Source organism: Oryx dammah, unplaced genomic scaffold (genome assembly GCF_014754425.2).
Source record: "Oryx dammah isolate SB20612 unplaced genomic scaffold, SCBI_Odam_1.1 HiC_scaffold_18, whole genome shotgun sequence".
In the NCBI taxonomy this organism is placed as follows: Eukaryota; Metazoa; Chordata; class Mammalia; order Artiodactyla; family Bovidae; genus Oryx; species Oryx dammah.
Window position 1 is genome coordinate 93,057,206 of NW_024070202.1, and position 20,237 is coordinate 93,077,442.

Genomic DNA, 20,237 nt, shown 5'->3' on the forward strand with positions numbered 1-20,237 from the left:
CTGTGGCTTTTTCCTTGTTCAGCATCTCACAACACAACCAGCACAGAGTGGTTCCCCTCTAACCAGGTACTCACTAAGGGTCTGGCTCCTGCCTACAATTTCTAACCCTGCCAATGACCTCAGCAATGAAGTCAGCTCCTTGTGTGGCCAGACAAGTCACAAATGGATTGTTCTGTCCACACTCACCCTAATCTCCAGGAACTCATTTGAGCGTAGAGAAATTGAATGATCTGGGTGCTGTGTGTGACGGGGGCCACATGGCTTGCCCTTGGATCCTGTGAGGAGGATGCCTTGAGAAGATCTGTGTGTGGGCCTTCAAGGCTTAGTTCTTACAACTTCTTGAGCTATTTACCTTCAGAGATGACTTAAAATCACCCAGGCTCCTAGCAGTGAACTGAAGGGAGTCCAGTAGCTTCGGGGTTGGAATTCTGGGTTTTCACTGCCACAGCCCAGGTTCAGTCCCTGGTTGGGGAACTGAGATCCAAGCCATGCAGTGCAGACCAAAAAAAAAGAAAAGAAAAGCTTTAACTGAAGAGTTTTTAGTGAACAGACTATGTGCAGAGGGCAGAGGTAGGAGAACCAACAAGAAACGGCGAAGTCCCCAGGCACCAGTGGGCTTTCCAAGTGGCTCGGTGGTAAAGGATCCACTTGCCAACACAGGAGATATAAGAGAAGCAGGTATGATCCCTGGGTTGGAAAGATCCCCTGGAGTAGGAAATGGTCACCCATGCCAGCATTCTTGCCTGGAACATTCCACAGACAGAGGATCCTGGCGGGCTAGAGTCCATAGGGCCCTAGAGAGTTGGACATGACTAAAGACTAAGCCAGCACCAGGCACCAGCAATGGTGGAAAAGTGCTGCCATCACGGGCTTGAAGGAGGAAGGGGAGGAAGCAGGAGCTGGAGACCTGGCGTGGGCCAGGCACACACAGTGGCTACAGGGGCTGCAGCCTTTGTCAGAGCCACGGCAAGATGGGGAGTGTATGTGCTACTCCACCCTCCTCTCACCTGCCAGTTCTCTGTTGGTGTGTCTCATTGACAGATCCCAGCTAGCAGCCAGAGAGCAGAGGTGCCCAGGTGACAGTCTTTCAAGGCCAGCCTCCTGAAGTTTGGAGCAAGGCAGAGGACTGAGTCGGTCTAAGTGGGAACAAGCAGAATGAGAATAATTTATGAGTGTTCCTGCAGAACCCTTTGTGATAGGTTGTTCTCATCATGGATGTTGCCATGTGAAAACCCACAGGGACTTCCCTAGTAGTATAGTGGATAAGAATCTACCTGCCAATGCAAGGGACACAGGTTCAACCCCTGGTCCAGGAAGATTCCACGTGCAGTGAAGCAACTAAGCCCAGGCACCACAACTACTGAGCTTGTGCTCTAGGGCCCGCGAGCCTCAACTGCTGAAGCCCATGCACCCTAGAACCCATGCTCTGCAACAAGAGAAGCCACCGCAATGAGAAGGCTGCGCACCACAATGAAGAGTAGCCCCCACTCGCCCTAACTAGAGAAAACCCACACACAACAACAAAGACCCAGAACAAGCATAAATTAATAATAAAAGTCCCCAAGTGTATTCATACCCCATGGTGGGCAATGGTCCCCATAACTGCTGGTTTCCTGGGACTCTTATCTCTGCCTCCTTTCTACCTGATAGCAAGGGAGTTTGTTTCATTTCTCCAAATATCCAAAGCAGCACACACCTATCACTGGGGTGACCTATATACTGTGGTGGGCACCGCTGAGCACTAAATGAATTCATTTCTTCCACAGTCTTTTCCTAGGGGGAGTAGCAATTTAGAATTAGGAGATTTTAAAATTGTGTGCAGCCCAGATGAGTGGCAAGGCTGACTGGGACCCCTAGGAGACCTGGGGCCAGGGCCCAAGTGGTGACCAGCCCCTATACACAGGGTTGCACATAGGCAGATTGGAGGCAGTGCCACAGGTCCCTTTTGCCTCCCTCTAAATGACTCCTCTTTGAAGACAGGGATTTAGAGGGGACTGGCCCCTTGCTACTCAAAGTGTGGCCCACAGACCAGCAGCATGAGCATTGTTAACTCATTAGGAAGGTAGAATCTCAGCCCTCAGCTCAAGCCCGGACACAGAATCTACATTTTAACAAGATCCTCAGTTGATTAGTATGCACACAAAAAAATTTGAGCTGCACTGCCTTCAACTATTATTAGATTGTGTATTCTCAGTTGTAACCTAATTGAAATTCCTTCACAATCTACCTGCTACCCTGTCCCCTTGTTGTTGAGACTGTGCTTTTTATCCAGTTTAGTCCAGCCACCAGTTGGCTGGAGAACATGTGGTGGAAAGGACTGGCAGATTACCCACCACTGAGTATCACTGCTTTAACTTCGAATGTGAAGCCAAGATGGGGGTTATGTTCTGGGAGGCAGGCAGCCTCCATTAAGGACTTTCATCTGGTCCTTTTCAGGCCCAAACCCAGAACCTGCAATGACAGGGAAGTAGTCCTTTCCTTCAGTCCTTTTGTTTAGAATATAGAGCTCTTCCCTTTAGGACGCTTGCCCCGTGGGCTCATCTTAGAAGACCATGCTCTTCGTTGATGTGGACTCTGCTTTCTGGTCTTGCAGGTGCACGGTTACTGGAGTAGATTAAAGAGATCTACCTGTTGAATGTGAAACAGTCCCTTGAATTAGCTTTAAATCTACAGGGATGTCACAGGCAAGCACGCACCCTGGCCCAGGTACAGATAGAACCAAGGACTCAAAACACCTCCAGGGACCTCCATCTCCCCCCTCTACTGCCCTCTACATAACTGCTTCCTTTCTCCTCTCTCCCTGCACCACGCCCCCCCTCTGCTTTCCCTTCCCAGGCCATATGGTAGGCATACCACCTGCCACCTCTGTCCACGACCAGCTGCTATTGGGAGGCAGGGTGGGTGGCTCTAACGATTGTAAGTAGTACTCTGGCTCTGATTCTGGCAGGTGGAGTGTTAGGATGCAAGGAAGGGAACAGGGGAGCCGAGGAAGATGCTGGCAGTGGATGCCACACGGGGCAGAGGTAGCTGTGAGGAGGGCCCAGCTCACTAGAATCCACAGGGTCCCCAGGATACCAGCAGAGGATGCAAACTGTTTTTTCTGATCACCTATTAGCTGCCTGGCACCATGCTAATTGTTTTACCTGTTATCTACTTTTACATCTTCACCCATTAAAAAAAAATCCCTATGAGAGTACTATTAATTCCATTTTGCAGATAAGAAAACTGAGGGCCCAAAGAGTTACATTGCCTGATCATGGCTATAGAACCAGAGGTGAAGAGGCTGGAATTCAGCCTAGGTACCTTCCCAACCCTACCACAACTGGGCCAGGGACATGTCAGTATCACAGACTGAACAAAGTGCCCACTGGAAGCCTGGCCAGCGTGGTGCCATCACAGGTGACTATGGAAACACAGGATCTTCAGACATGGCCCTTCAGACATGGACTCACTCACTCAGATGCTTCTCAGCTCAAGTTAAATATGGCCAGCGTTGGTGGCAGAGAAGTAGTGCCCCTTGGTAGGAAACGGAGGGCCAGGTGAAAGGCCAAACCTGGTCTCCTGAGACAGGTCAGCGGGTGGTGAGTCAGGGGGCTATAAACAGTCTGTAGCCACAGCAGCAAAGCCCCCAAATACTCAGCTGATGAAAGCCCCCGTAAGCCCCTCCAGGAGCCCCTGCCTGGCTCTGAGAGGAGCACATCAGCCCTCTTCCGGGAGGGGGCCCCCCGATTGGCAGGCCCCAGGACCAGCATTGTGCACGGCCTGTTCCAGCTCTCATGGCCTGGCCCGGGCTCATGGGCTATATTGAGGGCTGAGTCACCAACCTGTGCCTGGGTAGCTGACTGTGACTGGCTGGCTGGGGCCTGAGTCAGGCCCTGATTTATCCTGGAGAGCAACAGGCTCTGGTTTCTGGGGTGAGGGGGGAGGGGAGGTGTGAGAAGGGTGCCGGGAACCATCCTTGGCACCGGGCACCCTCTGCTAACCATTCACTCACTGCACACAGACCTCTCCCAAAGAGAGGGAATGAGAAGTGGGAAAGGGGAGTCCTTCGTCCACTTGCTGGCTTCCCTCTGAACTCCCACCACCTTAAGAGAGAACCTCAACTTACTGGAGGACCTTGGGAAACACCCTCAAAACAAGACTGTGAGCCTTTAGGGTTTGTAAAAGGCTGTCAGCTCCAAGCGAAACCACCCAATCCCTCTCTCTTCTCCCTAGGAGCTCAGGGAGAGGGATCCATCCTTTTCCAGATCTATGTATCTCAGTTTCATCATTGAACCCCAAACTGGCACCTAAGGTTGGGTATCAGAAGTCTGCCTTTTTACACACACACACACACAGAGTTCCCTTGTCAGACCCAGCTACATGTCATGTGTCCCCAGGAGCTGGGCATCTCTCCACAGAAGAGCTCAGCCTCTCAAGCAGACAGACAGCACTGATGGCTGATGGCTGGTCTTGGCCACGGGACAAAGGTGGCATGGGGGGAGCGAGAGTTCTGGAGACAGGCAAGGGGGTGCCAACAGGAGAGTGGAATTCCTGAGCACCTCGTCACAGGCAGCCGACAGAACATGAGCCGCGGGGCCCAAGCTATTTATATCTCGCCTGTCACTCTCAGGGCCCCCAGAGCTCCCCCCCTGAAGTCACACACAGCAGGTCCCTTTTCTCTTTCTGGTCCCTTCTCTCCTCCTCCCCCTCCCTAACTGATGAGAGGGGGAAGAAATCATTCATGGAGCCCTTTTACCATTAGCGCTGCCCCCCCCACCCCCCGCCAAGCTCCTGAACTTCTTCCCTCACACTCCTCTCAGATGCCAACCATCCCTTTCCTTTTCACTTGGCTTGGTTGTGGAAGAGCAATAAGGTCAAATGATTCACCAGAAACGTGCCCAGTTTCAGTCATCACACAACTTGAGTTGGGGCCCAAATTTAAGGGTCCAGAAGGATGGGAAAGTGGGGGAAACTTGGCCTACCAGGAGGTGTGGAATACATGTTATCCTACAGAATCTCAGAATACATAGTCTCTTTATGTAAGTATGTTCCACCACTTTTTCACCTCATCCAGGCCAGCTGCTCTGAGTGCCTCAGTTTCCCTGATGTCAGCTGCCCTTGGCTTACCCTGAGCCCAGTCCTGCCCAGACTTCCTGGCAGGTCCCTAGGGCTCTCCATGTCCCCCAGCCCCCATCACACTTCCCCGAGGCTGCTATGGGCAGGGCTCTCTGTCTCTTGTCTGGTTAACCTGCCCTCTGACTGGAAGGATCTGCCCAGCGGCCCAAATGGGCACAACGCCCAGGGGGCACCCTGGTAGTACAGGGCAGAGGCTCTGCCTCCTCTCGCGTCACCTTAGTTGAGTCAGACTTGGGGGAAGGGGGCACAGTGTGACTCACTGGGTACACTTTTCCTGAGCTCAGCTTCATTCTGAGAGGATGAGGACAAACGGACTGGTGACAGGGACACTGAGTCAGGGGTAACCTCCGTCTTTCTCCTGGGACCCTGGAGTTGCAGAGGGGTTTTTTTTTTCTTTGGTTGCAGAGGAGATTTTTCTACCTGTAATGTGGAACACCCCCACCCCAGGCCTTCTCCCTAATCGGCCTGTGCGGAGTTTTCGCTTCCTCTCAGTCTATCTACACACAAGCACACACACTTCCCCTGCCGGTCCGCAGGTGGACAATACCCTGGGCTAGCAGCCAGGTCTCCCCGGCCCTGTCAACAGCCCTGCCACCAACCAGTCCAGAAAATTCTGTCAACACCCGATCAGCGAGTTTTGCTCTAACCACTGGCCTCAGTTTCCCTTTGCATCTCTTTAGTCCTGCAGGGTGGGGGGTATATATTTCATCTCTGACTAGCGATGCTTAATTTTGGGGTGTTGGGAGCCCTCACTCCCCCTAATTTTCCAGCTCCACTATTCATCTGTCCAGCTTGGCGGCCTCGGGCCAGAGCCTCCTTCCCCGGGGGTGGGGGTAGCAGACCCGGGACCCCAGCCTGGAAGGAGGGCCGCGTGGGGGAGGGGAGGGGAGGGGAGGGAGGGGAGGGAGGGAGGCGGGGCCGGCGGGCTCGGCGCGGCCCCCACCCGCGGGCCGGGCGGCATTCTTGGGAGGCCGGCGCTCTGACGTGGACCCGGGGGCCGCGGGCTCGGCGGGGGGGACGCGGCCCGGGGGCTTCTTAAACCCCCCGCCTCAGCCCGGCCCGCACTTTCCAGAGCACCGCTCCGCCCCCGGAGGGAGAGAGACACACACAGACAGAGCGCGGCCGAGGAGCCGAGGAGGCCCGCCCGAGTCCCGCCAGCCAGGGGCGCGAGAGAAGTTCAGAGCCGCGGAGCGCACAGCCGCCGGTCCCGTCCCGGACAGCGCCCCCCTAGCCCGAGCCCCGCCGGCCCCCAACCCCCGCCCCAGCCCGCGCCAGCATGATGAACAACAGCGGCTACTCCGAGGCCCCGGGCTTCGGCCTGGGCGACGAGGTGGACGACATGCCGTCCACGGAGAAGGACCTGGCCGAGGACGCGCCGTGGAAGAAGATCCAGCAGAACACGTTCACGCGCTGGTGCAACGAGCACCTCAAGTGCGTGGGCAAGCGCCTCACCGACCTGCAGCGCGACCTCAGCGACGGGCTGCGCCTCATCGCGCTGCTCGAGGTGCTCAGCCAGAAGCGCATGTACCGCAAGTTCCACCCGCGCCCCAACTTCCGCCAGATGAAGCTGGAGAACGTGTCCGTGGCCCTCGAGTTCCTCGAACGCGAGCACATCAAGCTGGTGTCCATCGGTCAGTGCGTGCGGCGACGGGGCAGTGCCCCGACGAGGGGCTGGCCCACGGGGACGGGGTGCTCAGGACTGGGTGGGCGCGTGGGGAGCCGAGGCAGGGCCGAGGGTGGGGGCCCCGGCACCGGGAGAGGATCCTGACCCGGTTCTCCCGGAGCGCGCCCACGCCAGCCCCGAGGGGGCTCTGCCTTCACACGCTGCTCTGGTCGGCCAGCATCCCGAGGGGGCCCCCCGGGGCATCCAGCCCCGGCTGTTTCTGAGCTCTCCAGCTTCAGCTCCCCTCGCACGCTCTTGGCCAACCTGCTTCTACCCCCTCGTCTCCTTTCTTGACACCCGCACCCCCAGCCCAGGCTTGAGAGGATGGGGCCAATGCTCACTGCCGATTCCCGGGGGCGCCCCCTTCACCCCAGACAAAGCAAATGGCTTCCCAGTCTCCCAGCACCTCCACCGGGGAGGAGAGGCTGAAGGCAGGTCCCCATCGCTGCCCGGTCCCAGGGATCCCAAGGAGAGCGGGAGAGCGGGTGGACGGGCGGGCACGGGGCCCGGGCCCCCCGCCGGCATGTGCTCGGCAGCTGGGTTCAGGCCCAGGGGCCAGAGCCGGCAGGGCCTGGCCTCGGAAACCTAAAAAGGCTCTGAGCGAGCGCAGGCAGCCTTAACCCCTGCCAGTCCGCTATCGGCTTCAGCAGGCCAGGGAGGGGGCTCCCTCCCGTCCACTCCCGGCCCCAGCCCACCCCTTAAGCCCCGATTGGCTACAGCTAATGATCTGGGCTGAGGGGAGGGAGGCAAGGCCTGGAAAAGGGAGGAAGTCATTGAGTGTAACCAGATTTGGAAGGTGTGTCAGTGCTGGCTGGGGGCGGGGAGGCACTCCAAGCTGGGGAGCTGAGGGAGCCAAGGATGGGTTCTGAGAGCCTAGGAGTTGGCCGTTCCCTCTCAGCTCTGCAGTCACCCCTTCAGGCTGGGGGCCTGGGCAAGACCCCTACCCTTATGGTGAGCTCTTAAGTGTCCTGATGTGATTTTCAGGAAAGCGCCCCTTGATGGGGTGCACCCCAGGGCCCCAGAAGGGGAATTTCACAGGGGGCCCAATGCCCACCCCCAGGCTGCCCCAGAGATTTATTCAGATAATTGAAGGTCTGTCCATCCTCAGCCTCCCTCAGGGCATCTCTGGGCCTCCTGAATTAGTAGCTGAGGTCAGTCTGGGGCCCTTTGGCCCTGTCCAGTCCCCTCTACGCCTTACCCTCTCCTGCCCCAATACTGCCCCCCCTACCCCACCCGCTCCGGCCTGGAAATAGCCCTGCCTCCGTGACACAGCAGATGTCTCTGAGCTTTCCAGAGGACAAGGCTGAGGACAGGGGTGGGGGAGGGGGCCACCCTGGTGTGTGTAGTGGGACTGAGGGCTGCCCGCGAGTGTGTGTGGTTGAGGGGGGGCCAGGGGTCAGCGAGGAGTCAGCCCTGGGCCCTTCCACTCCCTTGGCAGCTTCGATCTGACCGCCTGGACTGATTGTCCCAGGTGGGATCCCAAGGGGAGAGCCTGGGGCCTCACCAAGACTTTATAGGAAATGGCTCGGCCTCCCCCTCCCCTTCCCGTTGCGGGGGCGCTTGGCCCCTCTCCTGGCCTCATCCTTCCTGAGTGCACACCTCTCCCCTCCCCCACGGTGGTGCCTCTGGCTCCAGCCCCCTTGGCTCAACTGTGTATGGAGAGGCCGGCTCAGAATAGAGGGGGAAGGAGGGAAAGCTGGCTTGGGGGCGGGAAGGAACCCTTCTTTCCCGTTCCTGCGGGGAACTGTTCCCCATTTGGGCCAAGTGGCTGACTCCCGCGGCCGATGAGATAAGCTGTCAGCAATTCAGCTGCTGGGCCCGAGGCGGAGGCTGGAGGGGAGGGGGCACAGACAGCAGCGGCTACCCATCCATCGGGAAGGAGGTGTCAGGGGTTCCCCCTTTCTGCTTCCTCTGATTCCCTCGGTCCCGCTTAGTGGTGGGAAGGGGGTGGGACGGGGGCTTCTCTGGATACCATCTCAGGACTGAATGTGAGCCTCTAGGCACCCCGCGTCCCTTTCCAGGAGTGGAGTGGGAGCTGGGCGTTGAGCAGTGCCTCTGAAGGAGGGCCGGGCACACAGCCTGGGTTGAAGGGGCGGTGTGCCCTCCTTACCCGCACAGCCTGCTCCGCCCCTCCGAACAAAGAGGCCTAGAGGCCGCTCTGTCCCGCAGCTGTTCCCCAGTTGCTATTCCTTCTCCTGGAGCCAACCGCCGAGGGAGGGGCTGGAGGGGGCAGCAGCTGTCCCGGCCCCTCCCTCACTAGTCCTCTCCTCTGCCCCCACTCCATGCAAGGCCTGGGGTGCCCTCAGGGACTGGCTCTGGAGCTCCTCCCACCCCTTTGGTGGTATCCCCAGTGGCTGCAACAAAGGAAGAGGCCTGGCTTGAGCAGACCTCCCCTCCTCTGCCTGGCCTCCAAGGGGGAGGAGGGCGAGGAAGGTCACTGCTCCCAGAGTGGGACTCCGGACCCACTGCTCTCCTGCCACTTGCTGTCTGGCCCAGGGCCAGTTGCTGGGGAGAAATCTCTCCCTGCAGCAAATATGAATGACCCCCTCACCCGCCCCCCCACCCCTTCCCAATCCTGGCGATCTTGGCGGCCTCAGGGCCTCCCTCCCAAGGAGCTGGCTTCAGTTTGCAAAAAGCACTTCTGGGTGTGTGAGCACCAGCTTTGTAGGCTGTCAGAGTTGTGAGAGGCCTTGAGGCCCTGGGTGTCAAGGCTGTGTGAAAGTGTCCTGGGCCTGTGTGTGTTTGAGAGAGACCGCACCAAAGCACCAGAAGGCTGGGAGTGAGTGTGTCATGGAATCTGCAAGCTGCCAAACCATTGTGCTGCAGCAGAGCCAGGGGGAGAGGAGGCGGGCCTGGGGAGCTGCTGGGGAAGGAAGGATGAATCAGTGAAAGGGTGGGGGAGCCAAGGGGACCAGAGCCCAAGATCAGAGGGACAGAGAGACTGAGATTCCCCTCCAGGGGGCAGGTTGGGGAAATGCTGGGGACAGGGCGTATGTGGGGGCGCATTCTGGAAAAGATATGTAAGGGGAGACATCTTTGGGATCTTTACTCTCTAAAGGCTGTCTCCCAAGATTTGGGGGGGCAGGCAGGAAAAGATATGTAAGGGGGCACCTCCAACATCACCCTTTCCCATCTCTCGGGTAACCCCAGTAAACAAGGCTGAGTCTTTCACCCCCTCCCAACCTCCTGAAAGCAGTGCTCAGGGAAGCTGGTGGATTTCAGGCCTGCCTTGTCCTTTACAAGTAAGCTGGTTTCCAATGACCTATACTCTAGACCACCTCTAGCTCCTGGATGTTTCTCTCTGGCTGTTACAGGGGAACTAGGCAGCCCCCCACCCCCAAATCTTGGAGTTCTGGTCCATAATATTTATCATGGGAGGGGATGGGTCTAGAGTCTCAGCTTCTGAGACTTGAGTCCACATGGGTAACACTCCCCGAGCTCTTGTGAAATCTCACTGGTCCCTGCCATTAACAGAACGTGTACTGTCCCCAACCCCTTCTCCCAGAACTTTGTTCCAAAAGCCTTTTATAGCATTCAAAGGAGAATTTCACTGGAACCAGATCCTCTCCAACTTCAGTTTTTAAAATGTTCATTCAACCAGTATTTATTGAGATTTTACTAAGTTCTAGGCTCTGAATATATGGAGAGAAAAATGTAGTATCTAGAGTGAAAGGAGGCAGACAAAAAAGATACATACTCTATGATTCTATTCATATAAAACTCTGGAAAATGCAAACTAATGTATAGTCACCAAGAGCAGATTGGTTGTTGTCTCAAAGGATAGATTAGGAGGGGCAGGAGTGATGGATCACAAAAGAAAGGAAACTTTGAGGAAGGGTGGATGTGTTTACTGTCTTGATTCGTGGTTATGCACATATTGTCAAAGGTTGGGGACAGTACACGTTCTGTTAATGGCAGGGACCAGTGAGATTTCACAAGAGCTCGGGGAGTGTTACCCATGTGGACTCAAGTCTCAGGGGGCTCCCCTGGTGGTTCAGATGGTGCAGAGTCTGCCTGCAGTGCAGAAGAACCAGGTCCAATCCCTGCATAGGGAAGATCCCCTGGAGAAGGGAATGGCAACCCACTCCAGTATTCTTGCCTGGAGAATCCATGGACAGAGGAGCCTGGCGGGCTACAGTCCATGGGGTCGCAAAGAGTTGGACACAACTGAGTGACTAACGTTTTCACTTTTCACATATTATCAAAATGTATCTAGTTGTACTTTCTAATATGTACAGTTTGTTGTACATTACAGCAAAGAAGAAAGGAATCAAAACAAAACAGTGTCTGCCTCTCAGTTCAGTTCAATTCAGTCGCTCAGTCGTGTCTGACTCTTTGCGGCGACCCCATGAATCACAGCACGCCAGGCCTCCCTGTCCATCACCAACTCCCAGAGTTCACTCAGACTCACGTCCATCGAGTCAGTGACGCCATCCAGCCATCTCATCCTCTGTCATCCCCTTCTCCTCCTGCCCCCAATCCCTCCCAGCAGCAAAGTCTTTTCCAATGAGTCAACTCTTCGCACGAGGTGGCCAAAGTACTGGAGCTTCAGCTTCAGCATCATTCCTTCCAAAGAAATCCCAGGGCTGATCTCCTTCAGAATGGACTGGCTGGATCTCCTTGCAGTCCAAGGGACTCTCAAGAGTCTTCTCCAACACCACAGTTCAAAAGCATCAATTCCTCGGTGCTCAGCCTTCTTCACAGTCCAACTCTCACATCCATACATGACCACAGGAAAAAACATAGCCTTGACTAGACGGACCTTAGTTGGCAAAGTAATGTCTTTGCTTTTCACTATACTATCTAGGTTGGTCATAACTTTTCTTCCAAGGAGTAAGCGTCTTTTAATTTCATGGCTGCAGTCACCATCTGCAGTGATTTTGGAGCCCCCAAAAATAAAGTCTGACACTGTTTCCACTATTTCCCCATCTATTTCCCATGAAGTGATGGGACCGGATGCCATGATCTTCGTTTTCTGAATGTTGAGCTTTAAGCCAACTTTTTCACTCTCCTCTTTCACTTTCATCAAGAGGCTTTTTAGTTCCTCTTCACTTTCTGCCATAAGGGTGGTGAGACTTACAATCTTGCATAACTGTATAGATGCTTGTAGCCTGATAGAAGGCCCACGCAAGTGCCGTCAAAGAGTTGAAAGTACCTGCCCAAGGGACATATTGGGACACAGCCATGTTCTGAGGGGGGTGGGAGATACATCAAGGGCTGGGCCTTATGGGATGCAGAATGTGGTAGGCAGAGAAGCTGTAGGTTCCAGGAGGAGGAGTCCAGACCCAACGCTCAAGCAGCAGCCTCAGAAGCTGGGCCAGGAGAGGGAAGGCGCTGCATCAGAAGTGGGACCCTCATGAGCCCTTCTTGTCTCCTCCTCCCTGCAGACAGCAAGGCCATCGTGGATGGGAACCTGAAGCTGATCCTGGGGCTCATCTGGACCCTGATCCTACACTACTCCATCTCTATGCCCATGTGGGAGGACGAGGACGACGAGGATGCCCGCAAGCAGACGCCCAAGCAGCGCCTACTCGGCTGGATCCAGAACAAGGTGCCCCAGCTGCCCATCACCAACTTCAACCGGGACTGGCAGGACGGCAAAGCTCTGGGCGCCCTGGTCGACAACTGTGCCCCGGGTAAGTGGCCCCGCAGCACACCGTGGCTCCCTGAGCCGGGAAGGGGTGCGGGATGAGCTGGTGATGCCAAGGCTTGTGTTTGTCAGAATGTGTGTCCCAGGGCTGGGGGAATCAGGGCCACCTGCTCCAGCTGAGGATCACTGCTGGAGTTGGACCCTTCCCGATGAGTTGCCAGATCCTGCAGTGGCAAGGACACTGAGGTCTAGAGAAGGCCAGTGATTTGTCCAAGGTCACACAGCTTATCTGTGGCAGAACTGAATCAGAGGCCAGTGGGGACCTGGAGCTCCCTGCTTTGTGAACTTCCTGTTTTGCTACAGAAGGGTCATTTCTGCTCAGCCAGCAAAAAGAAAATGTGGTGGGACTTGTAGAGAGAAGGCCAGGACTTTAGGCCTGGAGAAGGCTATTCTTTGTAAGCCCCTGGGATAGCTTTGAGAAGGGGTTGAGGCCCAGGATGATGTGGTCTGAGGCTGGTGGGACACTGCCCCAGTGCCAGGCGACCCAAGCCTGGCCTGGGCAGGTGGGGGCCACTAAGGGCCCATGAGAAGACTTAGACATCACAGATGAGAACAGTACCCTAAGTATAGCTCTCTTTCTGACCCTCGTCTCCTGAGACGATCTGTTGTCTCCCCACCTCTTGGAGCCATGTACCCCTGGGGGAATCCTCTCCCAGCCTGGGGTCAGCCGGGGAGCAAGAGGTGGGAGGAGGGGGCACCGGCCGCCTGGGAAGCATTCCCAGCTGCTGAGCCATTGCCCACGGCTGGCTCGGCTGCCAGCAGTGAGCTCAGCTGTTCTGGCCAGTCATGGATTCCAGCCTTTGAGCTGGTCCCCTCCCCGCCAGGGAGCATCACCCTCCTCCTCCAGCTCTGGCTGGGACCCAGCACCCCCTAACCCCTTCACCCTTTCCCAGGAGTGACCTCTGGCTGCCTCAGCAGTCCTCCCATCAGGAGGGCTGGGTTCTGGGCAGCCAGAAAGAACTCGGCCTCTCAAACAAGCTCTTCAGTCCCTTCATTTCCCCAAGGCAGAAGTTAGGAAGCAGAGAGAACCTTATGCTCTGCGGCTGATTTGGGAAGTGCATGGACACCTAGGGCTTCAGGGCAGCTGTGAGGAGACCTTTCAGGAGATGGGTCAGAGGCACTTGTGGGATGGGGACTGCCCACCTCTGAGGCTGCTGGAATGAGGCAGGGGGTCTGCAAGGGATGCGCTCCCTGGGGTTTGGTGTTTAGGGTGGGTGCTGGGGCCTGGGCAGGCCGGAGGCCGGCTGGCAGGACTGGTGCCAGGCTGCGTCAGCTGGGGCAGAAAGGCCTCATTGTTGGTGATCAGGAGGGCTGCAGTGTGTCTAAACAGCGATGGGCATCCCAGTTGATGGGCCGTAAGGTTGGGGGTCAGCAGGAACCCGGTTGGTCAGGGGCCTGGGGCTGTATGGGAAGGGAGTGTGAACCCACGGCCTGGCAGGGTGTTGATGGAGCAAGTGCTCTGCGTCCTGGCTGACTGCTTCCCCCTCATCATTGCTTCCCTCCACCATCTCTCTAGGCCTCTGCCCTGACTGGGAGGCCTGGGACCCCAACCAGCCTGTGGAGAACGCCCGGGAGGCCATGCAGCAGGCGGACGACTGGCTTGGGGTGCCCCAGGTAGGCGGAGAGCAAAGGGACTCGGAGAGGGCCAGGGGTGGGGTTGAGTCTGTGAAGCTACCTGGGCAGGATGCTGGGGACGGAGGACACTTCCTGACTCCCTTCCTCCCTGGCAGGTGATTGCTCCCGAGGAGATCGTGGACCCCAACGTGGATGAACATTCGGTCATGACCTACCTGTCCCAGTTCCCCAAGGCCAAACTCAAACCTGGGGCCCCTGTTCGCTCCAAGCAACTGAACCCCAAGAAGGCCATCGCCTATGGGCCTGGTATGTGTTGAGCCCTGACAGTCTGCTGGGCAGCTGGACACGGGCTGGGATGGTTCTCCCTAAACTCCGTGGCTCTGCCTTCCGCCCTCAGGGATCGAGCCCCAGGGTAACACCGTGCTGCAGCCTGCCCATTTCACCGTGCAGACAGTGGACGCTGGTGTAGGCGAGGTTCTGGTCTACATCGAGGATCCTGAGGGCCACACTGAGGAGGTATGGAGAGGCCACTGGGGATCGGACAAAAGCACAGACCAACAGCGGAATGGGCTGGAGATGGCTGCTGGGGGCACCCTCCAATGCTGGAGAAGGGGGAGGCCTCACCATGGGGGTTGCAGAAGGCGTGGGGTCAGGAGGAGCTCTGAAGGCTGATCGTTTCCCTTCCCGTAGGCCAAGGTGGTTCCCAACAATGACAAGAACCGCACCTATGCTGTCTCCTACGTGCCCAAGGTCTCCGGCTTGCACAAGGTATCCCTCTATAGGTATCCCTCTATAGGCTCTCCTGTGTCTTCCCTACTCCATTCGCATCCTTCCATCTGGCTGAATGGACCCGTCTCTCAGCTCACACCCCGCCCCACCCCCATGCACCATCCCCACCCGCCTCCCACCCTGCTTGGCTTTGCCCTGTCCCTCAAACCCCCTCTCACAGCTGCTTTCTTCTAGAAGCTCACCTTTGGCCTCTGACCTCCAGGTGACCGTGCTCTTTGCTGGTCAGAACATCGAACGCAGCCCCTTTGAGGTGAACGTGGGCATGGCCCTGGGAGATGCTAACAAGGTGTCAGCCCGTGGTCCCGGCCTGGAGCCCGTGGGCAATGTGGCCAACAAACCCACGTACTTTGACATCTACACTGCAGGTGGGGATTGGCCCTTCCACCAGACACCCCATGACTGTTCATGGTGGGGGACCTGGGGGCCAGGGGCAGGGCCTGGCCAGAAGGCCATGGTCTCAGGGTGAGGGAGCCTGAGCAGGAGGGACACCCCATGACTACTTTTTTGGGTGGGAGGGGATGCCTGAGGGCCGTGGTCTCAGGGTGAGGGAACCCGAGTAGGAGGGGCTGATGGCCGTTGCTGTGACAGGGGCCGGCACTGGGGATGTTGCTGTGGTGATCGTGGACCCGCAGGGCCGGCGGGACACCGTGGAGGTGGCCCTGGAGGACAAGGGCGACAGCACGTTCCGCTGCACGTACAGGCCCGTGATGGAGGGCCCACACACGGTACACGTGGCCTTCGCCGGAGCCCCCATCACCCGCAGTCCTTTCCCCGTCCACGTGGCAGAAGGTAAAGGCCCTTCACCCACCCCCATAACCCCCTCGCCAAAGGCCAGGATGCAGAGTGTTGCCACCAAGTCTGAGGACTTGTGGGAAATGAAGCACCGCAACCAGGGGGTGGGGGTGGGTGGGGATGGGGTCAGGGGGAGCCTTCTGCAGGCTTAAAGTGGGCAGAAAGAAGAGCCCAGCGTGGGGCTCCTGAGAGCTCATCTGTCCGGCCCCTGCCCCTGAGGACAGTCAGGTCACTGTGAAGGATACCAGACAGGGGCCACGGTGGAAGGGCCGAGGGGGAAGTGACCGGCCCATGTGGGCAGAAGGGCATATTCATTGGAGCACCTTGCACCGGGCTCTCAGGCAGTGACTCCCCACTCTCTCTCCGCCACTCAGAGCCCCTGCCGCCGCCGCCCGCCCCCTCTGTGCCCATCGTCCACCAGGCCAAGAGAGTGGTGCCACGTTAGTACACGCCAGCGGAGGCGAGCTGGGCATGGCCATAGCTGACTGGCCTCACCTGTGCTGTGTGGCATGGCCCGAGTGGGGTGGAGTCGCCCCCCCTTCCGTGGCCTTCTGTGACAGGCCCCAGGTTCCACGCCTTTGCCTCTGTTCTGTGGCAGCTCTGGTCTCTTGGGACTGGCCTGGTGATTTCTGTGAGAAGGGTCTGGGTTCTGTGCCATCGCCTGTTCTGTGGCAGTCCCCGGATGCTGTGCTGTTTGTCTGTGTTCCGGGGCAGGCCTGGATGGATGATACACTGTTACCTGTCGGGTGGCGCCCCGTGGCGCTCCATAAAATGTGTCCTGTGGCAGGCTGAGGTCCCCGTCCTTTGGTCTGTGTTCAGCAGCAAAGTCATTGCCACCGGCAGCGTTCCGCAGCAGGCTGACCTTCATGCATTGCCTGTGGTCTGTGGCAGGCTTCTCGTTACACGACCCTCTCTTGTTCCATGGTGTGGCTGAGTGTTTTGTGGCATGACTCGGTTCCTGAAGCTGCTGTGGTGGCTCCAAGAAGGCTCAGATGGCTCTAGGTGGATGGTCGTGCAGTGGATGAAAGGCCCCTCCTGGTCTGTCTTAGTTCTGGGCTCTGCCTGGCCTTTGTCCCAGGTGACCCTGACTCGGAGGAGCCCCGAGGGAAGGGTTTCTTATAACTAGCCTGGGGATGGAGGTCTGGGGGCGCTGTGGCCGCTCCCTGCCCAGCATGGCTCTCAGTTGTGTTGGGGGTGCCAGGGAGGCTGCATGAGGCCACGGCCTGTGCCTAGGGGAAAGGGACGGGGGTGGGCAGGTCGGTCAGCAGGACTGCACACAGTGAGGTGGGGACGAGTGGTGGTAAGGGCTGAGGCTCCGTCTAGGGCCCCTCAGCACCCCCAACCTCACCTCTCCTCTTCCTCCCAGCCTGTAACCCCAACGCCTGCCGGGCCTCTGGGCGGGGCCTGCAGCCCAAGGGTGTGCGTGTCAAAGAAGTGGCTGACTTCAAGGTGTTCACCAAGGGTGCTGGCAGTGGGGAGCTCAAGGTCACAGTCAAGGGACCAAGTGAGCACCAGGGCCCAGGCCATGATGGGGGGTCGGGGAGCTGGGAGGAAAGGCAACCAGTGCTTCTGACCCCCTGAGGGCAATGACAGCACTCTGCACCCCCCTGGGGGGCGGGGCTCCAAAAAGGCACTGACATTGTGGCACCCTGCCTGGCTCAGTCTCCCAGGCTGCAAGCTGGTAAGGCTGCACTAGGCTGTTACATGGTGCCTGCTCCACGGTGCCCGCGAGCAGCATTGTCCTCAGCCAGGGACTGTCCCATAGCGCAGTCCCAAGGGTCCTTGAGGGAACTGAGGTGCGGCAACGCACAAATCATTGATCCCTCTGCTTCCCACGTCTCCTCAGGAGGCACAGAAGAGCCGGTGAAGGTGCGGGAGGCCGGGGATGGCGTGTTCGAGTGTGAGTACTACCCTGTGGTGCCCGGGAAGTACGTGGTGACCACCACATGGGGCGGCTACGCCATTCCCCGCAGGTGAGCACCCCGCAGCCCCGAGCCCGCCAGCCCGGGCCCTCACAGGGTGGGCGGAGGGAGGCAGGCTGCCTGGGGCTCCAAGCGAAAGGAAGAGGGGTACCTCCGGTGGGGGCGCCTCAGGGCACTGACACCAGCTCCCTCTTTGTCCAGCCCCTTTGAGGTGCAGGTGAGCCCAGAGGCAGGCATGCAGAAAGTCCGGGCCTGGGGTCCCGGTTTGGAAACTGGCCAGGTGGGCAAGTCAGCCGACTTTGTGGTGGAGGCCATTGGCACAGAGGTGGGGACACTGGGTAAGTGGCTGAGGCAGGCATTCCGGGGAGGGGTGTCAGGGAGGGACATTGGGGAGTGACTGGGGGCGGGAGGCAGGAGTTTGGGCCAGTGTTGAGATGAGACGGGCACTGATGGTGAGAATGGGGTGGTGGTCCTGGGAGAGTGATGAGGGGCCTGCCTGGGTGTCCCAGTCGCTTCTGGTGCCCCCTGACCCTCCCCCACCTTTGACCCAGGCTTCTCCATTGAGGGGCCTTCGCAGGCCAAGATCGAGTGTGATGACAAGGGAGACGGCTCCTGCGACGTGCGGTACTGGCCCACGGAGCCCGGGGAGTACGCAGTGCACGTGATCTGTGATGACGAGGACATTCGAGACTCACCCTTCATCGCCCACATCCAGCCAGCTCCACCCGACTGCTTCCCGGACAAGGTGTGTCTCGAGCTCCCGCAACCGGGAGGAGGGTGAACAGATGCTCCTCCGGTCCCCAACCCAGCCCTCCACTCTTGCCCCTGCACAGGTGAAGGCCTTTGGGCCCGGCCTGGAGCCCACTGGCTGCATCGTGGACAAGCCAGCGGAGTTCACCATCGATGCCCGGGCTGCTGGCAAGGGAGACCTGAAGCTCTACGCCCAGGTAGGGTGTTGCCTCATCTTTCTACCCCTCGCTGCCGGAGCGGGGACCCTGGGAGGGTAGGGTAGGTTAGAGAAAAGGGCCTCAAGGCATCACAGGACTGATTCTCATGAATCCATTTGAACTATGGGAAGTCTAAAGTTTTGTGTTTTCTTATTGATGATAATCTTAAAAAACATTTTACCAGATATGTATTTTTATGCTAATCATTTGCAATTTAAAGATGGTTGGGTTAAGACATTGGTTTCCAGGTGAGTTTCTCAAAATGGTGTCCTTTGACCCCTAGAGGTTAACGAATATGTTCTTTGGTCCAGGGATGTTTCTTTTTTGAAAGTTTGTTTATTCAGTTTTAAGAACATTGGTTTAGCTGAGCCTTTTCCCCTGACAACGCATTTTGGAGACCTAGGCTCAGAGACCAGGCCACACAGATGACCTCGAACCTGGTTCCTTAGTTCTCCAGGGTGTGCCCTGGCCACCAGAGCTCGTGGCATTAGGCTCCAGTGGTCGGAGGTCTGTGATCTGTTTGTGGGGAGGGGCTTTGATGGTGGGCAAGCAGCCCAGCAGAGGGAGTGGGCGCTCTGAGATGGCCGGGACGCTCTAAGAACCTTGCTTTGGGTGATGCCCACAGGACGCTGACGGCTGCCCCATCGACATCAAGGTCATCCCCAATGGCGACGGCACCTTCCGCTGCTCCTACGTCCCCACCAAGCCCATTAAGCACACCATCATCATCTCCTGGGGAGGCGTCAACGTGCCCAAGAGCCCCTTCCGGGTGTGTCCTCCAAGCCCCGTGTCCCCTGCCAGCGACCCCAGAGGGAGGGTGGAACCCCAAGCGGGGGGACGTTGGCTGTCCCTGGGCCCTGTCCCCACTCCCCACTTCATGGCCCCTGTGAAGAGGCTAAGACCAGGCCTAGAAGTGCTGGGGAAGGGATGGACCTTGAGGGAGGGGGCCCCATGCTGACTGTCGACTCCTCCCCACAGGTAAACGTGGGAGAGGGCAGCCACCCTGAGCGGGTGAAGGTGTACGGCCCCGGCGTGGAGAAGACAGGCCTCAAGGCTAATGAGCCCACCTACTTCACGGTGGACTGCAGCGAGGCGGGGCAAGGTGTGTGCAGGAGCAGGGAGTGGGGGTGGGGCCGGGGGTGTCTGGGCAGGAGGCGCTAGTGCCCCCCACCTGTTCCCTGGAGTGGGCCCCGTCACGTGCAGGAGGTTGTCGAGCCACCACTCATGGCCTCATGCCTGCCTTCCTTCAGGCGATGTGAGCATTGGCATCAAGTGCGCCCCTGGCGTGGTGGGCCCCGCAGAGGCTGACATCGACTTTGACATCATCAAGAATGACAACGATACCTTCACAGTCAAGTACACACCCCCAGGGGCGGGCCGCTACACCATCATGGTGCTGTTTGCCAACCAGGTACCCTGTGCGTGGGTTTTGGTTATCAACCCTAACCTCAGCCCCTTACCCCATCCCAACCAGCAGCTTGAGAGGCTGTCATCTGGGGACAATTCTACTGCCCCTGATTGAGCACTTCCTGTGTGTGGACAACGTGCCTCAGAGGAAGCAAAAGGGACAAGGGACTCTTTTCAGACACTGTCCGTGTCCACCCTGACCAAGCCTTTTCTCCCTCCAGGAGATCCCCGCCAGCCCCTTCCACATCAAGGTGGACCCATCTCACGATGCCAGCAAGGTCAAGGCAGAGGGCCCTGGGCTGAACCGCACAGGTAGCTGTCTGGGCTGGGCGGGGCTGGGCCGGGCTGGGCTGGGTGGCCGCCAATCCCTCACC

General features: G+C 58.0%; 1 protein-coding gene across 4 annotated transcripts in view; it reads left to right on the plus strand.

Moving 5' to 3' along the window:
• The first annotated feature begins 6,171 nt into the window (after positions 1-6,171).
• The window catches only part of FLNC (filamin C), a 29,112-nt gene continuing 15,046 nt past the window's right edge, over positions 6,172-20,237 (plus strand). Inside the window, exons 1-18 of one of the 4 annotated variants that reach the window (XM_040259595.1) lie at positions 6,172-6,749; positions 12,169-12,417; positions 13,948-14,045; positions 14,162-14,312; positions 14,404-14,522; positions 14,697-14,774; positions 14,998-15,160; positions 15,384-15,584; positions 15,962-16,027; positions 16,954-17,091; positions 17,434-17,560; positions 17,711-17,847; positions 18,061-18,254; positions 18,343-18,456; positions 19,082-19,225; positions 19,435-19,558; positions 19,707-19,867; positions 20,085-20,175. In XM_040259595.1, coding sequence (XP_040115529.1) covers positions 6,395-6,749; positions 12,169-12,417; positions 13,948-14,045; positions 14,162-14,312; positions 14,404-14,522; positions 14,697-14,774; positions 14,998-15,160; positions 15,384-15,584; positions 15,962-16,027; positions 16,954-17,091; positions 17,434-17,560; positions 17,711-17,847; positions 18,061-18,254; positions 18,343-18,456; positions 19,082-19,225; positions 19,435-19,558; positions 19,707-19,867; positions 20,085-20,175 — 2,710 coding nt within the window. In that variant the 5' untranslated portion in view covers positions 6,172-6,394. The remainder of the gene's footprint in view (positions 6,750-12,168; positions 12,418-13,947; positions 14,046-14,161; positions 14,313-14,403; positions 14,523-14,696; positions 14,775-14,997; positions 15,161-15,383; positions 15,585-15,961; positions 16,028-16,953; positions 17,092-17,433; positions 17,561-17,710; positions 17,848-18,060; positions 18,255-18,342; positions 18,457-19,081; positions 19,226-19,434; positions 19,559-19,706; positions 19,868-20,084; positions 20,176-20,237) is intronic. The other 3 variants (XM_040259597.1, XM_040259599.1, XM_040259596.1) reach the window with 3 other exon arrangements.